This window comes from Schistocerca nitens, chromosome 2 (genome assembly GCF_023898315.1).
Source record: "Schistocerca nitens isolate TAMUIC-IGC-003100 chromosome 2, iqSchNite1.1, whole genome shotgun sequence".
In the NCBI taxonomy this organism is placed as follows: Eukaryota; Metazoa; Arthropoda; class Insecta; order Orthoptera; family Acrididae; genus Schistocerca; species Schistocerca nitens.
This window is the reverse complement of record NC_064615.1, coordinates 650,510,663-650,529,115: the sequence shown is the minus strand read 5'-3', so window position 1 is coordinate 650,529,115 and position 18,453 is coordinate 650,510,663. Positions and strand designations below refer to the sequence as shown.

At 39.4% G+C, this 18,453-nt stretch overlaps 1 protein-coding gene across 2 annotated transcripts in view; it reads right to left on the bottom strand.

Moving 5' to 3' along the window:
• Positions 1 to 18,453, bottom strand: part of LOC126236769 (geranylgeranyl transferase type-2 subunit alpha) — a 97,449-nt gene that overhangs the window by 2,342 nt on the left and 76,654 nt on the right. For both annotated transcript variants that reach the window (XM_049946338.1, XM_049946339.1), the window contains 3 exons: positions 13,075 to 13,328; positions 1,855 to 2,095; positions 1,618 to 1,746 (listed from right to left, as the gene is read on the bottom strand). In XM_049946338.1, coding sequence (XP_049802295.1) covers positions 1,618 to 1,746; positions 1,855 to 2,095; positions 13,075 to 13,328 — 624 coding nt within the window. The remainder of the gene's footprint in view (positions 1 to 1,617; positions 1,747 to 1,854; positions 2,096 to 13,074; positions 13,329 to 18,453) is intronic.

Genomic DNA, 18,453 nt, shown 5'->3' with positions numbered 1-18,453 from the left:
ATCACACGATAAGTTGAAGCCCTGGTGTTCAAGGACAAGAGTATCACAATTGAGGCAACAGTGGAAAAAATGAAAATCACTCATGAGCAGTTTTCAACATCATGCACGACATTCTGAGCAAGCTGGTTGGAAAGTCATTGACAAGAGATGTTTGTGAGTAAACTGAATAAGGATAAATGTAGTGGGAAAGGTAAACTGTGTGTTTTCCTTTCTTGTATGCAGTGAATGTGGAGCAATGGTGGAGCTGGCAAGAAAGGGACCAGTAAAATTGGTATTTCAACTACTGGTTGTTCGAGAGTCGTTTGTGCCATGGTGCAGCAAGTGCCTGAATCCAAGAGTCATGGAATAAATGACGCACCAACAAGGGCGTAATGAACAACTGAAGAGCAGTTGTTGTTGTTCTGGATTTTCTCTCATGTCCTACAGTATACATGAATGGACATTTGAATGTACTCAAGAGAGTTGTAATACAACAGTAATACTGTAGCAATTGTTAGTTGTGTTGTGAAAAGTAATAGTGAAAATGTTGGGAAAATATACCCTTCTTTGTGAGACGTGTGGCTATTTATTTAGCAGCAAAATAGAGAGAACTTGCGGAAGCATTACAGGGATCTTCACCGCAGTTGGATTGACAGGGAGGTGGCACACAAGGATCCGGACTCTGAGAAGAGAAGATAAGATAAGGTAATACTACTTTTATCTGGCAGTGTATCGGGGTTGGCAAAATATTACCCTGTTATATCTGCCTCGGACAAACTCCCTGCTAGTGCTGGTACAGGACCCATCACAAATCTTACAAAATAAACAACAGCAGGAAAAGAAGGAAAAAATACACCCCAACCACTACACAAAAAAGTGAGGACTCAGTTGTCATAGTTCAAGGTTATCTAAAATATTTTAGTTGGGGTTACAATTGGCTGTCAAGACAAAGCATCACTGGAATCTGTCCAAGATGGTTTTGCTTCAAGAGGACAACCTACTTTGTTCTAGTCACAACACACACGGTACTTCTTTGCATTCTCCTGGCGAGGCACCAGTGATTACTAACTACTACTACTACTACTACTACTACTCTTCTCTGTCCATAATTTGGTATGATACCTCATCAAATACATGATGGATGTAAAATTCACATTGACTACTTCACAGAGGTTGTGTGACACAGGTTTCAGAATAGCAGTGAGTGATATTGTACTTTCCAGAGGATGACAAAATGTTGTGAGTTGCTCAAATCTGACACTGTATGGCTGAAGTGACATTTGTCAAAAGGTGACAAGCATACATCCTTGGAAAAACTCTGATATTTAACATCTGTGGATTCCAGTTCCATAAAGAACAGACTGTTGACATGAAAGGAATCTGAACTTTATTAGGTTTGAAGTTAGCATTGGACAGTACTTTATTCAATGGTCCATTATTACCTCCCATGGTAAAATAATTGGGTTTGTGAATAAGCGAGCAACAGACAAAATGCACAATCAATGATTGTGCATTATGAGTGGTATTTAGGAATGTGGGCTTGAAATGCATATGTATGTAGTCATCAATGAAATACATATTAGACATGCTCTATGAAGTATCTATGTGTGTAATAAGAGTTAAAAGTAAAATGGGTACTTAGATCATTATAATATCCGCTACGTAATGGGTCAACTCTGGTCAGCAGCTGTAACTTTTCCATTGTAGCCTCTCTGTATTTATGTCGGTCAATGGCCTGCATCAACAATATTGATGTCAACAGTGTCCCTGGAAAGAAATTTAACACAGGCTATCTGATTACAACACTTCTTAAACACCAACACAACAGTAACTAAAACTACCAACAATGTGTATCTGCAAGCAAACAAAACTCACATTTACTGTCTGGCTCCAGCTCTAACAGCTGGGCACAAGAATCTAGTTCTTCTTCCAAAACTGATGTCAACCCTTCACTAAACTGAAGTCCAAACTGACTTTCTGTGCTTGTCCAAGCTAAATCCCCATCAATAACAAGGGGAACGTGTATAGAATGTGTTGTATTTTTTTCCATCACTTGTACAGCAACTTCGGATAAAATGATGTCACCATGATACATCTCTGAAGATGGTGAAAATATCTGTTGTCTTGTTAAGGTTAAGAGTTCTACGACTCTTTCAGTACCAGAAGATTTATGGTTGTTACACAGCTGGACATACTCTTTCAAGTTGGAATAAATGCATCTCAAATATGATGGAGCAATATTACACAAATAATCTTAAGGACTAAGTAATGTACCAAACATTAGCACTAAAAAAAGAGTAACCTTTTGCAGTGTCACTGTAGCATACGTGATAAAACTACCAATGGTTCAGCTACTATTGCGGGCAGCTTTAAATCTTTATGATCTGGTGGGACTTCTTAATTACTTTTAAAAAGAGGGAAAAAATATTCTCATTGTTAGGAGACTAATGGAACTGAATCAGCAGTTGTCTTGTGACAGCCAGAGCGAGAGCACCAGCAGCAGCGAGTACTGTTTGTATAAAGCGTTTATTTTGCATTTTGTTTACGACCTTCCACTAAGGAAGGGATTCTATTTGTGTTTATCTGCTCTGCATAGAAACTAACAGTTCTTGATCGTTAGGAGAGAAATTTATTTTGTACTTATTTGCTGCACTTAGCTTTTAAATAGTTTTTCTGGGAAAACCTAGCGTAGTTTTCGCGTCTCGTATTTCAGTGAGTGTTTCTTGATTATCAGAGTAGCTCATCAGAAGATTATCTTGGGAATTTGTCACCGTATAGAGTAGGGTAAACATAGTCATGTGTAGGGACTGTGGTTGTTGTGAGCGGACGCAAGGAGAATTGGCCACTCTTCGGGGGCAGGTGGAGGCTTTGTCTGTTAGGCTCATCGAGCTCGAGGCGCAGGCGTCGGCTCGTAGTGGCGTTGGGGCAACTGTGGTGAGACCTATGCCTACTTCGGTGGCCTTGGAATCACATGGAACCCCTGATGTCGCTGCGTCTTCTGGCAGTGAGCATCTTACCGGTCAGCCATCACTCCAGGGTGAATGGCGGACAGTGGTGGGCTCGCGTGTGCCTGGCCGAAAGGCGAAGGTGGGATCTGGCCGCGTGGCAGCTGCCTTACCCCTTTCCAACAGGTACGGGGTGCTTCCTAGTGGTGATGACATCGTTTCCGAGCCACCACAGGATGCCTCGCCTGTTGGGCCAGTGGCCGATTCTCCGGCAAGGTCCCGACAGTCACAGAGGGCGGGCCTATTAGTTATAGGGAGCTCCAACGTTAGGCGGGTTATGGAGCCCCTCAGGAAAATAGCGGGTAGGTTGGGGAAGAATGCCAGTGTGCACTCGGTGTGCTTGCCGGGGGGTCTCGTCCGTAATGTGGAGGAGGCCCTTCCGGCAGCTATTGAACGCACTGGGTGTGACCGGCTGCAGATAGTAGCACATGTCGGAACGAATGACGCCTGCCGCTTGGGTTCTGAGGCCATCCTTGGTTCCTTCCGGCGGCTGGCTGATTTGGTGAAGACAACCAGCATCGCACGCGGAGTGCAAGCTGAGCTTAATATCTGCAGCATAGTGCCCAGAGTCGATCGCGGTCCTCTGGTATGGAGCCGTGTGGAGGGTCTAAACCAGAGGCTCAGACGACTCTGCGACTATAATGGTTGCAAATTCATCGACCTCCGTTATTGGGTGGAGAACTGTAGGGCCCCCCTAGACAGGTCAGGCGTGCACTACACACCGGAAGCAGCTACTAGGGTAGCAGAGTACGTGTGGCGTGCACACGGGGGTTTTTTAGGTTAGAGGGACCCCCCCTTGGGCGAAACGATAAAATACCTGACGGCTTACCAGAGAGAACATCAGCATCGTTGATAAAGAACGTCCGTCCTCAGAGACCAAAAACAGGAAAAGTTAACGTAATATTGGTAAACTGCAGGAGTATCCAGGGCAAGGTTCCTGAATTAGTATCGCTTATTGAAGGAAATAGTGCGCATATAGTATTAGGAACGGAAAGTTGGTTAAAACCGGAAGTGAACAGTAACGAAATCCTAGACACAGAATGGAATATATACCGCAAGGATAGGATAAACGCCAATGGTGGAGGAGTATTTATAGCAGTAAAGAATTCAATAATATCCAGTGAAGTTATTAGCGAATGCGAATGTGAAATAATCTGGGTTAAGTTAAGTATCAAAGGTGGGTCAGATATGATAGTCGGATGCTTCTATAGACCACCTGCATCAACAACCATAGTAGTTGAGCGCCTCAGAGAGAACCTGCAGAACGTCGTGAAGAAGTTTTGTGATCATACTATTGTAATAGGGGGAGACTTCAATCTACCAGGTATAGAATGGGATAGTCACACAATCAGAACTGGAGTCAGGGACAGAGACTCTTGTGACATTATCCTGACTGCCTTGTCCGAGAATTACTTCGAGCAGATAGTTAGAGAACCAACTCGTGAAGCTAACGTTTTAGACCTCATAGCAACAAATAGACCGGAACTTTTCGACTCCGTGAATGTAGAAGAGGGTATCAGTGATCATAAGTCAGTGGTTGCATCAATGACTACAAGTGTAATAAGAAATGCCAAGAAAGGAAGGAAAATATATTTGCTTAACAAGAGTGATAGGGCACAAATCGCAGAATATCTGAGTGACCACCATCAAACGTTCATTTCTGAGGAAGAGGATGTGGAACAAAAATGGAAAAAATTCAGAAACATCGTCCAGTACGCCTTAGATAAGTTCGTACCGACTAAGGTCCAAAGCGAGGGGAAAGATCCACCGTGGTATAACAATCATGTACGAAAGGTACTACGGAAACAAAGAAAGCTTCATCATAGGTTTAAGAGTAGTCGAATCATAGCTGATAAGGAAAAGCTGAACGAAGCGAAAAAGAGCGTAAAGAGAGCAATGAGAGAAGCATTCAACGAATTCGAACATAAAACATTGGCAAACAATCTAAACAAGAACCCTAAAAAGTTTTGGTCATATGTAAAATCGGTAAGCGGATCTAAATCCCCTATTCAGTCACTCGTTGACCACGATGGCACCGAAACAGAGGACGACCGAAGAAAGGCAGAAATACTGAATTCAGTGTTCCGAAACTGTTTCACTGCGGAAAATCGTAACACGGTCCCTGACTTCAGCCGTCGCACGGACGCCAAAATGGAAAATATTGAAATAAACGATATCGGAATTGAAAAACAACTGCTATCACTTAGTAGCGGAAAAGCATCCGGACCAGACGAGATACCCGTAAGATTCTACAGTGATTATGCTAAAGAACTTGCCCCCCTTTCTATCAGCAATTTATCGTAGATCTCTGGAAGAACGTAAAGTACCTAGCGACTGGAAGAAAGCGCAGGTCGTTCCCATTTTCAAGAAGGGTCATAAATCAGATGCGAATAATTATAGGCCTATTTCGCTTACGTCAATCTGTTGTAGAATAATGGAACATGTTTTATGTTCTCGTATTATGACGTTCTTAGATAATACAAATCTCCTTCATCATAACCAACATGGATTCCGCAAACAGAGATCATGTGAAACTCAGCTCGCCCTATTTGTCCAAGAAATTCACAGTGCCGTAGACACTGGCGAGCAGATTGATGCCGTATTCCTGGACTTCAGGAAGGCATTTGATACGGTTCCGCACTTACGTTTAGTGAAAAAAATACGAGCTTACGGAATATCGGACCAGGTTTGTGATTGGATTCAGGATTTCCTAGAAGAAAGAACACAACATGTCATTCTTAACGGTTCAAAATCTGCAGATGTAGAGGTAATTTCAGGAGTACCGCAAGGAAGCGTGATAAGACCTTTATTGTTTACAATATACATAAATGACTTAGTTGACAACATCGGTAGCTCCGTGAGGCTATTTGCAGATGACACGGTTGTCTACAAGAAAGTAGCAACATCAGAAGACTCGTACGTACTCCAGGAAGACCTGCAGAGGATTAATGAATGGTGCGACAGCTGGCAGCTTTCCCTAAACGTAGATAAATGTAATATAATGCGCATACATAGGGGCAGAAATCCATTCCAGTACGATTATGCCATAGGTGGTAAATCATTGGAAGCGGTAACGACCGTAAAATACTTAGGAGTTACTATCCGGAGCGATCTGAAGTGGAATGATCACATAAAACAAATAGTGGGAAAAGCAGGCGCCAGGTTGAGATTCATAGGAAGAATTCTAAGAAAATGTGACTCATCGACGAAAGAAGTAGCTTACAAAACGCTTGTTCGTCCGATTCTTGAGTATTGCTCATCAGTATGGGACCCTTACCAGGTTGGATTAATAGAAGAGATAGACATGATCCAGCGAAAAGCAGCGCGATTCGTCATGGGGACATTTAGTCAGCGCGAGAGCGTTACGGAGATGCTGAACACGCTCCAGTGGCGGACACTTCAAGAAAGGCGTTACGCAATACGGAGAGGTTTATTATCGAAATTACGAGAGAGCACATTCCGGGAAGAGATGGGCAACATATTACTACCGCCCACATATATCTCGCGTAATGATCACAACGAAAAGATCCGAGAAATTAGAGCAAATACGGAGACTTACAAGCAGTCGTTCTTCCCACGCACAATTCGTGAATGGAACAGGGAAGGGGGGATCAGATAGTGGTACAATAAGTACCCTCCGCCACACACCGTAAGGTGGCTCGCGGAGTATAGATGTAGATGTAGATGTAGGTATTTATTCCTGGTGTGGTACACTTTTAACATACTGCAGAACTTAGAGCACACATACTTCACACTATCTGGTTGCTTATAGTTGCAAGGTGGCCATTCTGTGCTTGATTTTGAGCGTTTGCTGTGATAATCTGATCTGTTATTCCTTCCGCAATTTTGTGGTAAGTCTATTTATGCCAGTAACTGTTTTGAAGCACAAAATATTTAAGAATTTTGGAAAATTTTTGTATAAAATATTCTGTACTTGTGATTCCCATTAGGTCTTTAGCTTCATGTGTTTGCATAACAGTAACCACATTTGCAAATAATTCGAAATCAACAATTTATGGGCAAAACAAATGAAAAATGACACCATGCCACATGTCAAGATCTACAGTATATTTACACATATTGTCCAGAAGCTGAAGACATTCAAATTGAAGACAGCACTATAATATGAAATATCTCTCAACTCTTTCTAGAACAAAAGAAGAAAGAAGAGAATTTCACTTTCTATGAAGTTCAAATCCAAATCTTGGAGCAGAGTGAAAACTATGCTATCTACGATATAGAGTAAAAAACTCATTCGAAGTGTTCCAAATGTAAGGTGTTTTTATGTGTAAATGATAGAGCAAATTGTTTTTACCAAAAACAGTTTCTTGAAGTAATGTTTGTCAATGACTATACCATTATGACTTTATAGGACTCTCAAAACCCATTTAAAAGAAAAAAAAAGTAAAGGACCAAAAAAGATACATTTTTCTGGTTTTCTTTCAACTATAGCAGTTTCTAACCTATTGTAATGACATAAAAAAATTGATAATTGTCAACAGCAAAGACCAAAAATTCACGCTATAAAGGATTAATCCGAATGACTAATTGTGGTCTCTGACTACTTGTTTATATGCATTATTTGAAAATGTTGGCCATTCTGACATGATTACTGTAGGCAATTTTTTAAGCCGTTATCATAATATAGTTCTGCTCACAGCATATTGGTGCTTCAGGCATATCAGTGCTTCCCCATATCTGCTGTCAGGTGCTTATGGTATGCAGTGGGGAAGCTCTGAAAGCACAAACAGCCCATTTGTCTGCTATAACTGCTGAAGAAGACAACAACAGGCTGTGGTCTTCATCACAGCTCATAGTGGAAGACCACCCTTGATTTTTTTTTCCTTAGTTGTAAGAGGCTTCCTAGCTAAAACACGGGCTAGTTTAAATTGTGTGGATCTGCCACACTTGTCTTCACAGCCTCTTAACTCCGACTTCTCAGCCATTTCCAAACAACATATACAAAGCAGTAAACGCAAACTACAAACAGTCACCCTGAAGAAGACTGCCCGCAATAGCAGCCGAAATGTCAGTATGAATGGCGAATTGAAAGTAGGCATAAAAAAGTTCCAGCCCCCCCCCCCCCCTCCAGAATTTGGGCATGGGATCCGTTGGTATGAATTTGGGAGGACTGATTGCACCTTACATGACAGTGCAGTCACACAACCATTAGTATTTTGTCAAACTGCAAAACAATAATGACGACATTATGCTGCTACAAAATCTACAAAAAGAAGAATTAAAGATCATTAGGAAAATCCTTGGACCATGAAAAACTGCAGCTGGGTATAGACTACAAACCAACAAAACTACAGAGGAAATTTCAAATATTGCTGCGGACATTATAAAAAGATGCCTTAAATTCTATGGACACATACACAACTCCCCAAGTATAGACTCACATGCCAGATACTCACAGCCACTGAAAACCATACAGGTATGACATGGACGAACAAGTACGAAGAGACCTTACTGATGCTCAATTCACCATTCAGGACACTGGAGACTGTAACATCTACAGAAGCAAAATAGGAAGTCCAGCCAGAGACAAGAGCCAAAAAGACCGGTACAAAATGGATGGATGAAAGAAAGAAAGCCATGAGTGAGAAAACGAAGGTCTCATGGAAAAACTGCAGGAAGAACTGTAGAAGCTTCACATGATCCACAAATGGTCTACTACGTGTATAATAATAATAAAACCTCACTCATGAATGACTGAAATATGCATCAATAAATCTTGGTGCTACTTACTGTGTTGTTTGGTAGAGTAAGGCTGTACTCTAAAGATTCCAACCATTCTTTTGCCAAAGTCCTTGTGAATTTTTCCAAACTTTAAATAAATCTGTGCATCAGTTAACAACTTACTTGTAACTTCAGGTTTTCACTTTCACTTGCCCCTCTCATCAAACTGCTCAATTTTTGCACATGTGTAAACAAATGATTTTAACAACAATTCTAACAATTCTATGCTTTGATGCTGGTATTATGAGAATCTTATTTCAGTCTAAGACTGCAGTGACAATGGCACCTCGCCAGGGAGTTCCTCAGACTACTGGCGTCAGCTGAAAACAACTGATGTTTTCAAAGCATTATGCCAGTATGTGAGCAGTCTCAGTGCAGCCAATTGCCTGAATGTACAAATTCAGAGAGACAGTAGGTGAAATTCATATCTGTTTGTTTTCTTCAGTCATACTGACTGACAATCACACAAGTAAAACACGGATTATGAGAAACTTTTAAGTTTAATACAGGAAAGTAGAAGTTTTCTGCATCCTGAGGATAAGGAATTTAGCAACAGGGGCATGTCTTGGAATCCACAGTTTTATTGGAAAAGACAAGTTTCAAACAACTTAAAAATTTAATAATTACTTGATTGTTGCCTCAAATTACAATATGCATGCTATGTGGCTGGCTAGCCATTCGACCTTATGCCTGTAATTAATGCAGTATGTCATCTGTAACACATGCAATATCTGTATCAGAAATTTCAAGCATCAAAACGATATGTTTTCAAGTGAAAAGTTGGCATACGTTAATTTTGATGCTTAAAGTTACTGTAGTGGCTGTTTTTTGGGTTAAGGTTGGTGAGCATTAGCTGTCTACAAATTATTATTACTGTTTACTGGTATTTTTATGACAGTGGTGTGGAGATTCTGTTATGAGGTGGTTTGCAAATGTGATATATGTATTCCCATTTTCAGTACTTTAGGTCTACAGAGAATCTTTTTCTAAAATTTGTTTGTCTTTCACACATCTTCTGAATAACAGTCATTGACAGTTAACTGACATTTGTCTGTTTTGCTGAATTTATTTGAAGCGTAAGAGCAATATTACAAACACTCTGCACAACACAAATGAACTTGATAAAGTAATAGAACATTTCTCTCTTCATCTTGCATATTCGTAAAACTTGTCTGGTTATTTCTGTAACAGAGGAAAAAGTGTATAATACTTACCAAATTCTTTTCATAACATATATAGCTCATTCACACGTATTCAGCACCTTTTTAACAGCAAAAGCCACAATGCAGCACTTGGCTCCCAGCACTGCCATCCATTCCACCAAAGGAGGTTGAAATACATTCTAACCTCCTTGACAGAGTAGATCCTAACGTAATCCCCTTGATCCCACCAAAAACTAATCAAAGAGATCGGACACATTATTACCAAGTAGTAAGCCAATGTAATCTGGTGACTGTCGTCAGTGCCACTGCAAATGCAGCCTTGGTGTAAATTATTATCCAATGGCAACATCCACTACACGCACCAGATCATTTCTGCAGATCATGCCACCATAAAACAATAGTAAAATACATTTTCTTTGCAGTCATAACTGCTTACCAATTTTGAAGTACAACAGACAAGAAATAAACAGGTATACACAAGGGGAAAATCTAAAATATTTCTATCAAATTACCTGATTGTTACACTAGTGAGAATAGTCTAAAACAGAATGTCTTATATGTCAGCATCATTAATTTGCCAACAATGTGAATGTAACTTCTGTTGATAAAAAGGAGAAATAAAATATATTAATGATTTATATATGTACCTTAATATGTGGCCCAGCAAGTGTACCTTTTTTTTCTTTTATTCGGTTGGCTGCACTGACCTATTGCATGACTGTAATGTAAAACAGTATGGCAAAGTTCTTATCATGCAACAACGAATGTTGAATCATTAAATACAATTAGAGTAAGTGTGTTGCTGAGTGTGTATAAAACAAGCAAAAATTCGTAAGAAGCACATATGACTTGATTGGCAGACAGACTCTTGTGAAGATCCTGTAGGTCATGGAGACATTCTCTCCCCTTTCCTTGTATGGACCTATCTATAGGACACATCCCAGCAGGTTGACTTGTCAGCTTCCCATACACTATCAAAAGAAGCAACCCATGTAGATGGAAGTGATAAAAGATAAGCAGGATCTTGGAGGTACAGAACTTAAAAAGGCTTGACATCTCTCAGGAGACTGCTTAAGCGAATGTGGTTCCAGAACAAACCAACAGGAAAGACGATAGGTGCCATCTGCAGAATGGAGAGGAAAGAAAACACAACCAGAGGATGTGCGACCACTGAGCAACCATCAAACCCTACTCCAAACACAATAGTTGAATGTTGTGGTCCTTAGTTGGTCTATATGAAACAGGAAAAAGAAAACAGTTTGAATATTTGCAATAGCAAGTTAAAAATTTATTAAGAAATTACAATCACAACAAATCACGAAGCCAGTCCTGACTAAGTACTGAAATTTCTGCAGGATTCCATATTCATTCGAATGACTGACAAAAAAGGAACCTGTTCATAACTGTGCAATTATATAGAAACAAGTAGAGAGCACATAAGACCAATGATAAACAGTTAAATACAAAACAAACTAAAACACAAATAAACAACGTTCGAGAGAGAGAGAGAGCTGTGACAGTTAAATTATATACACGAATAAATATAAGACGGACAATGACAATTAGCTGTTATTAAACTGAAGTGAGAACACATAACCAAGCCATGATCACACGCTATAGCAACATCATTTTATTCCATTTACAGAAATCCTATGTAGATTTAAAAGTAAAGAGAAGAAATAACTTCTACATAACTGTTAGCAGCATACAGATCCATCAATAGCGGACACTAAAACTAGTTTTCAGAAGCATTTGTTCATTCTTACATGTAATAAGTAAAGTTTAGAAGAAATAAGACTGTCCAGAGATAAAGTGATAATCCATCCAGGACACTGTTTCATATGAGAAACCAAATGACATTGTGAGGCAGAGACCAACAATGGAAAGCATTACTTTGCTGCTGCTGCTTCTCTCTCTCTCTCTCTCTCTCTCTCTCTCTCTCTCTCTTTTTTTTTTGCCCCCTTCTACTACATAAATGAATTTCTGCTTCCAGAAGACTGCATTTACATTTTTTTAACTTTCCTGTTGCTGTGCTAAAGCAATAGTGAAAGTTACGGAAAACAAATACTATTCATATAAATATTGGATATTTGCGAAGCGATGTACATACGAACTTCAGGAAGTAAGTTACACATGTCATCACACACTAACACCATTATGTAACAAGGGTGGAACATTGTCAGCAGAGAGTACATGTTCCGAGTGTCCTGCAGACATAGTTCTGCTATGGTACAGATAATATGTGCATCATAGTGTCCAAATGAAATTGTGTGGCAACTGAAAGCATATTCCAAAGTCGAAGCACACAGGACAGTACAATTCTCGTGTGGAAAATATATAAATGTTGTATATATTGGCACCATGTAACTTCCATCTTTTCACAAAGCTGCAATAGTATCTGGGTCGAAAAAGATTTTTCCACCTTGAGAACATTCACACAATGGTTCTCGAATGCCTCCATGATCAAAGAATGGATTTCTATTCTAGAGGAACTGAACAATTGGTAGAACATCCTGACCATTCTTTATGGAGACTTGGTAACTATGTAGAAAAACAGTGTCGTGTATCATTTTGAAATATATTGCAGGATTAAATAAAAGTTACTTGGGCTGCTGTGGTAATGTGTAACTTGTTTGTTGAAGTCCCCTCTTGAAAGATACAACTTCATGTAATACGGCTGCAAAAGGACCGTCATTTGGGTTAGGATGTTCTCCCAAAAATAAAATGATTACAGATGGAGCACTAACACAAGGAACTCAACTCAGCTTTGTTGAGGCAACTGTTCTTTTGTCCTCCTGAAAGTATGCAGGAAATCTGCAGAAAACATATATGGAAAGGCAGAATTAGACCTCCTCTCCTTCCAAATATGAGTCCCATTTCACTGTAGGGACTCCATGCGCACCAACAAAACAATAATTACAGTCTACAATTAACTAATAAGGAACATGTTTCCTCTAGTCACCTATGTGACTTGACAGCATTTCACAAATATTCCAAAATTTTTCATACAGTGACGCATAAATATATATTCCAGAGAACTACTGTTTACACTTTTAAAGAAGTAGTTACTTGTTTGGATAAATTACACAAGCCTCAACCTCTATTACATAATGTCAGTTTGTTAAAGTAGAAGTTATAATCTCATATCACTAACAGTTCTTGTAATCCTATATGTAAAAGGATACCCATAAATGTGAGTAAATATTTCCGTCGCTGCTGTGCCATGCACCTTGTGCTGTAGTGCCATTTATAATGAGCTTCAATTCAACATCTGCTAAACTCACTTCGTGACTCATTGTAATAAATATGATGTCACGTGAAACATAAGCATTCTGCACAATAAATGGTTGTTTTCCACGACCCAACAGCCAGCGCTGATAGAACCAAGCACTCTGATCATTTGGGTCAGTGAAGGCTGCATTCTGTACCAGTTCTAGTTCTGTAAACAAATTTAGAAATAAATAATGTATCTCCTCAAAATCAAACAAATATTAAATGCACATGTACTATAAGGCAAAAAGAACATATTATTTTATGCAATGTATTGCAATAATTATGTTGTATTTATTCATTACTATAAGAAAAGATCATAGTATAAAATGATGATCTTGTACTTTCTAGCAAGTGATTTGGTATTATATATCACATTTGAGATCTTATCTTGCAGTTCCAAAGTGAATTTTCACTGTACATCAAAGTGTGCAGTGATGTGATTTGAGCTTTCATGCAGATTAAAATTGTATCCTGGCACACACTCGAACCTGGGGCCTTTGCCTTTTGCAGATAAGTTCTCTACTGACTGAACTCTCAAAGCACGACTTGCAACCTGCCCTCACAGCCTTGCTTACACAATATTCTTTCTTCCAGGAGTGCTAGTCCTCCCGAGGTATACTGGAGCAGGGTGTATACGACCCGGGACAACCGGGAGATCCGGGAAAAACCCGGGAATTTTTAAGAATTCCGGGAATTTTTCATTGTTTTAGTTTTCAGTTAAATTTTTGTAACTTTGACTGGTAATAACCAATACTCTAACAAAGAATATTACTGTATCTCGCTATTGCAGAATAATACTGCAGCAATAAAAAACGAACGAGAGAAAAGGAACGAAAATAAAATTTAAGTTGCAAAGGAAATTCACCATATACAACAACAAAACACAGTGCTCTTACAAGTGTCTGCCAACAGCAAAACGTGTCAAAGGCTTTAGGAACACTATGCAATGTTTCATATTATTGAGGAAAAAGACCTTGTTTCACAAAGCCCCTAGCACCCAGCGCACGTTGGTCTACCGATTTCTGATATGCTTTTGAATGCATCCCTGTTGGTTTTTGAACATTTCTGAACAAATTCTAAGTCGATTTCTGAAAAAATCGTAAGTTGATTTTTGAATAGTGTACGTGACGTCTCTGCCAGGGGAATCCCCGTCGCATCTAGAAATAAAATTTCCTGCAAACAAATGGGGTCGGGTCTGTATGAGCTGAGCGGAATAAAGCCGAACGGATGAATGCCGGTCGCTGTTTATGTGGTTGACTGGGTTTGCAAATGATCAGCATTGTTATAACTACTAGCGAATTCCATAGATTCAGACTACCAGAGTGGAAAAAAACGACTAACAGGAATAACAGGCAACAAAGATTGTATATTGTCTCCTCCATCTGTCCAAGAAAATGAAATTTTGACAGAAAATTTTTGGCCAGACCGCTACACTGCCAAGGGCCAGTTATACAGTCCCCGGCTAGCAGCCGCTAAACTTCTATTCTGGGAGTAGCCTGGAAAACGCGTTGTACGAACACGTAATAACGCCCAACCGGATAACTAAACCGGTGACGAAATTAATCAGCGAATAAGTTTTGAGACTGGCAGGAATAGTTACAGAATTAGTGATAAGACTGTTTGTTAGGACGAGGAAGGAGAAGAAACCGGGACTTACACAAATTACGGGAGAATATGGCGATTCGAAATTTATTTAAAAATTTAGTACTACTACTTTTCGATCTCATGCTTCAGAAGCTAGAGAGTACAAATGAAATGTGAAACTATTTCCTAACACAAAACTTTTTGCTTGTGGTAGGCCTAATAGGCATTTGATATTGGTACTTCGTGAATTATATTCCGTCGTGTTATTAAAATGACCATTTGTGCCAAAACAGTCTCGTTTATTTGGTGTGTGTAACAACTGCTGCAATATTGGGCAGGCCTATTTCGTTTTATATAGCAGTGACAAAATACACGTAATCAGATCGAGAAACCACACCAGTCTTGGGTACAATTTGTATTAACAGCTTTTCTAGTATTAGACAGTGAAATTTAGTTTTTCCATGTAGCAAAACGTTGACGAACTTTGATGAGGTAGTAGATTCTTTCCCAGAAAGGAAAGTATGCCGTATAAAGCTGTGGCAAGATTAGAGAGAAAAGAAGCTAGGACTTAAAGATTGAAGAAACGTGTACTGTCTCTTGTCTTTACTCGTTTTATGTCACACAAATCAGCAAGTTATTAGTCAATAGGCAGTAAAGACTGCAAATGTTCTGAAGAGTTCTTGTTCTGCCGGTTACAAATAATCCCAAGAAGTATTAATTCCGAGATTTTTTTAAAGAGGAGCTGGATGCCAATAAAGAGGATCAGGATGTCAAACTGGCCGACTGGGAGCAGGAGAGGCACCACAGGACATTTTAATTTCCACTGGCGTGAACATAGTTTGATGGCACCCATTCCATTACAAAATATTACATGTTTCAATTGCACAGAGCGAAATACAAGAGACGTGCGATGGAAGAATGCTGTGTGGAGAGGCGTGGCACTGCACTTTGCTACACATAAGACCAAATAACATGTCTTATGTTCCCTCGAATATATATGTTTTATATATCAGACTCTTCAGAAAGATGTGTGCTACAAAATGAAGATATTTTTGAAAAGTCAATTTTTAAATTTTTGGCATCCTATCTCAAATGCTCAATGGAGGGGGGAGCATCACTATCTAATATCGCCCCGGTTCGGAAATATCCTAGATCCGGAGCTGATTTACAGAGCTGTCTGAGTTTTAGTGGGAGGTGGTAGTCTCCACGTGACCCGTGTTTACATTTAATGATTTTGCTGTTTCCTCTTCGTTTATTGCTCTCACTTCAAATGAAAACAAAATGGATTTCTGTGGCCGGGAACTATCAAGTGAATTAAAATACATTCACATAATTACAGAAGGCTAAAATATGTAATTAGTTTCAGATTTTATTTTGTTTCCACCTTTCTGACAGTCAAGCGTTAATCGCCTTGCAGTACAATGAAGTTATTTTTGTCGGTTCGTTAAAGAAATTTGACTTTTACTAATCTTTTCTGCTGAGGCAGTCAATTTATTTGAAACTAAGTGTTTAATTCCAGACTATTGGCTAGTTTCAACTGTTCGCTGCATTTCAAGTTCACGTTTTCATCTTCTAGCACGTATGACATTATGCCTTAATAAAGAACCAAACATGAGATAATACAGTACAGGTACTCCAAGAAAATTTACATCTGAATCTGGACACATGAATGTGCACTTTAAGCCAAATGATGCAATTTAGTATAGTTCACAAAATTCCCATGCTCTTGGAGTGTCCTCTAATGTCTTGTTTCTTTTATGACATAATGTAAGATCTTTTAATGTTTTACACGTACGAACGTACGGGCATCCTACGCCATCGTAGCTGCGCAAGCGCTGCGACACCTGTTATTTGGCGCGCTCTGGCAACTGCTGAAACGATTCTATTTCCAACAGGTCGCGGGAAAATACTGCAAATGGTTGTTTGGAAAGCGTTACATTAAAAGTAAATTTCCTTTTAAGCAAGATGAACTCTGTGCGCGCGAATTTCCGATGAATTTCTTAAATCACAGAGCATTTGACTCTCATTCAAAAATCAAATCTTTGAGGGCAACCACTTAGAATGTTTTCGAGCCCAGAAGATCAGACATTTATTACGTTGTTGTTAAAAAATTTACTGGCAGATTTTTGTGATGTATCTTTAAAGCGTAACACGCGCAAAAATGATCATTATGTGTTAAAGCTTAGCTTCTCTTGCAGCTTATTAGTCTTAGTGACCAATATTAAACATAAAAGCTTTTCTTTTCTTGTATCAACACTATGTATATATGTTGTTGTTGTTGTTGTTGTGGTCTTCAGTCCTGAGACTGGTTTGATGCAGCTCTCCATGCTACTCTATCCTGTGCAAGCTTCTCCATCTCCCAGTACCTACTGCAACCTACATCCTTCTGAATCTGCTTAGTGTATTCATCTCTTGATCTCCCTCTACGATTTTTACCCTCCACGCTGCCCTCCAATGCTAAATTTGTGATTCCTTGATGCCTCAAAACATGTCCTACCAACCGATCCCTTCTTCTAGTCAAGTTGTGCCACAAACTCCTCTTCTCCCCAATCCTATTCAATACCTCCTCATTAGTTACGTGATCTACCCACCTTATCTTCAGCATTCTTTTGTAGCACCACATTTCGAAAGCTTCTATTCTCTTCTTGTCCACACTAGTTATCATCCATGTTTCACTTCCATACATGGCTACACTCCATACAAATACTTTCAGAAACGACTTCCTAACACTTAAGTCTATACTCAATGTTAACAAATTTCTCTTCTTCAGAAATGCTTTCCTTGCCATTGCCAATCTACATTTTATATCCTCTCTACTTCGACCATCATCAGTTATTTTACTCCCTAAATAGCAAAACTCCTTTACTACTTTAAGTGTCTCATTTCCTAATCTAATTCCCTCAGCATCACCCGATTTAATTTGACTACATTCCATTATCCTCATTTTGCTTTAGTTGATGTTCATCTTATATCCTCTTTCAAGACACTATCCATTCCGTTCAACTGCTCTTCCAAGTCCTTTGCTGTCTCTGACAGAATTACAATGTCATCGGCGAACCTCAAAGTTTTTGCTTCTTCTCCATGAATTTTAATACCTACTCCGAATTTTTCTTTTGTTTCCTTTACTGCTTGCTCAATATAGAGATTGAATAACATCGGGGAGAGGCTACAACCCTGTCTCACTCCTTTCCCAACCACTGCTTCCCTTTCATGCCCCTTGACTCTTACAACTGCCATCTGGTTCCTGTACAAATTGTAAATAGCCTTTCGCTCCCTGTATTTTACCCCTGCCACCTTCAGAATTTGAAAGAGATTATTCCAGTCAACATTGTTAAAAGCTTTCTCTAAGTCTACAAATGCTAGAAACGTAGGTTTGCCTTTTCTTAATCTTTCTTCTAAGATAAGTCGTAAGGTTAGTATTGCCTCACGTGTACCAACATTTCTACGGAATCCAGACTGATCTTCCCCGAGGTCTGCTTCTACCAGTTTTTCCATCCGTCTGTAAAGAATTCACGTCAGTATTTTGCAGCTGTGACTTATTAAACTGATGTTCGGTAATTTTCACATCTGTCAACACCTGCTTTCTTTGGGATTGGAATTATTATATTCTTCTTGAAGTCTGTGGGTATTTCGCCTGTCTCATACATCTTGCTCACCAGATGGTAGAGTTTTGTCATGACTGGCTCTCCCATGGCCATCAGTAGTTC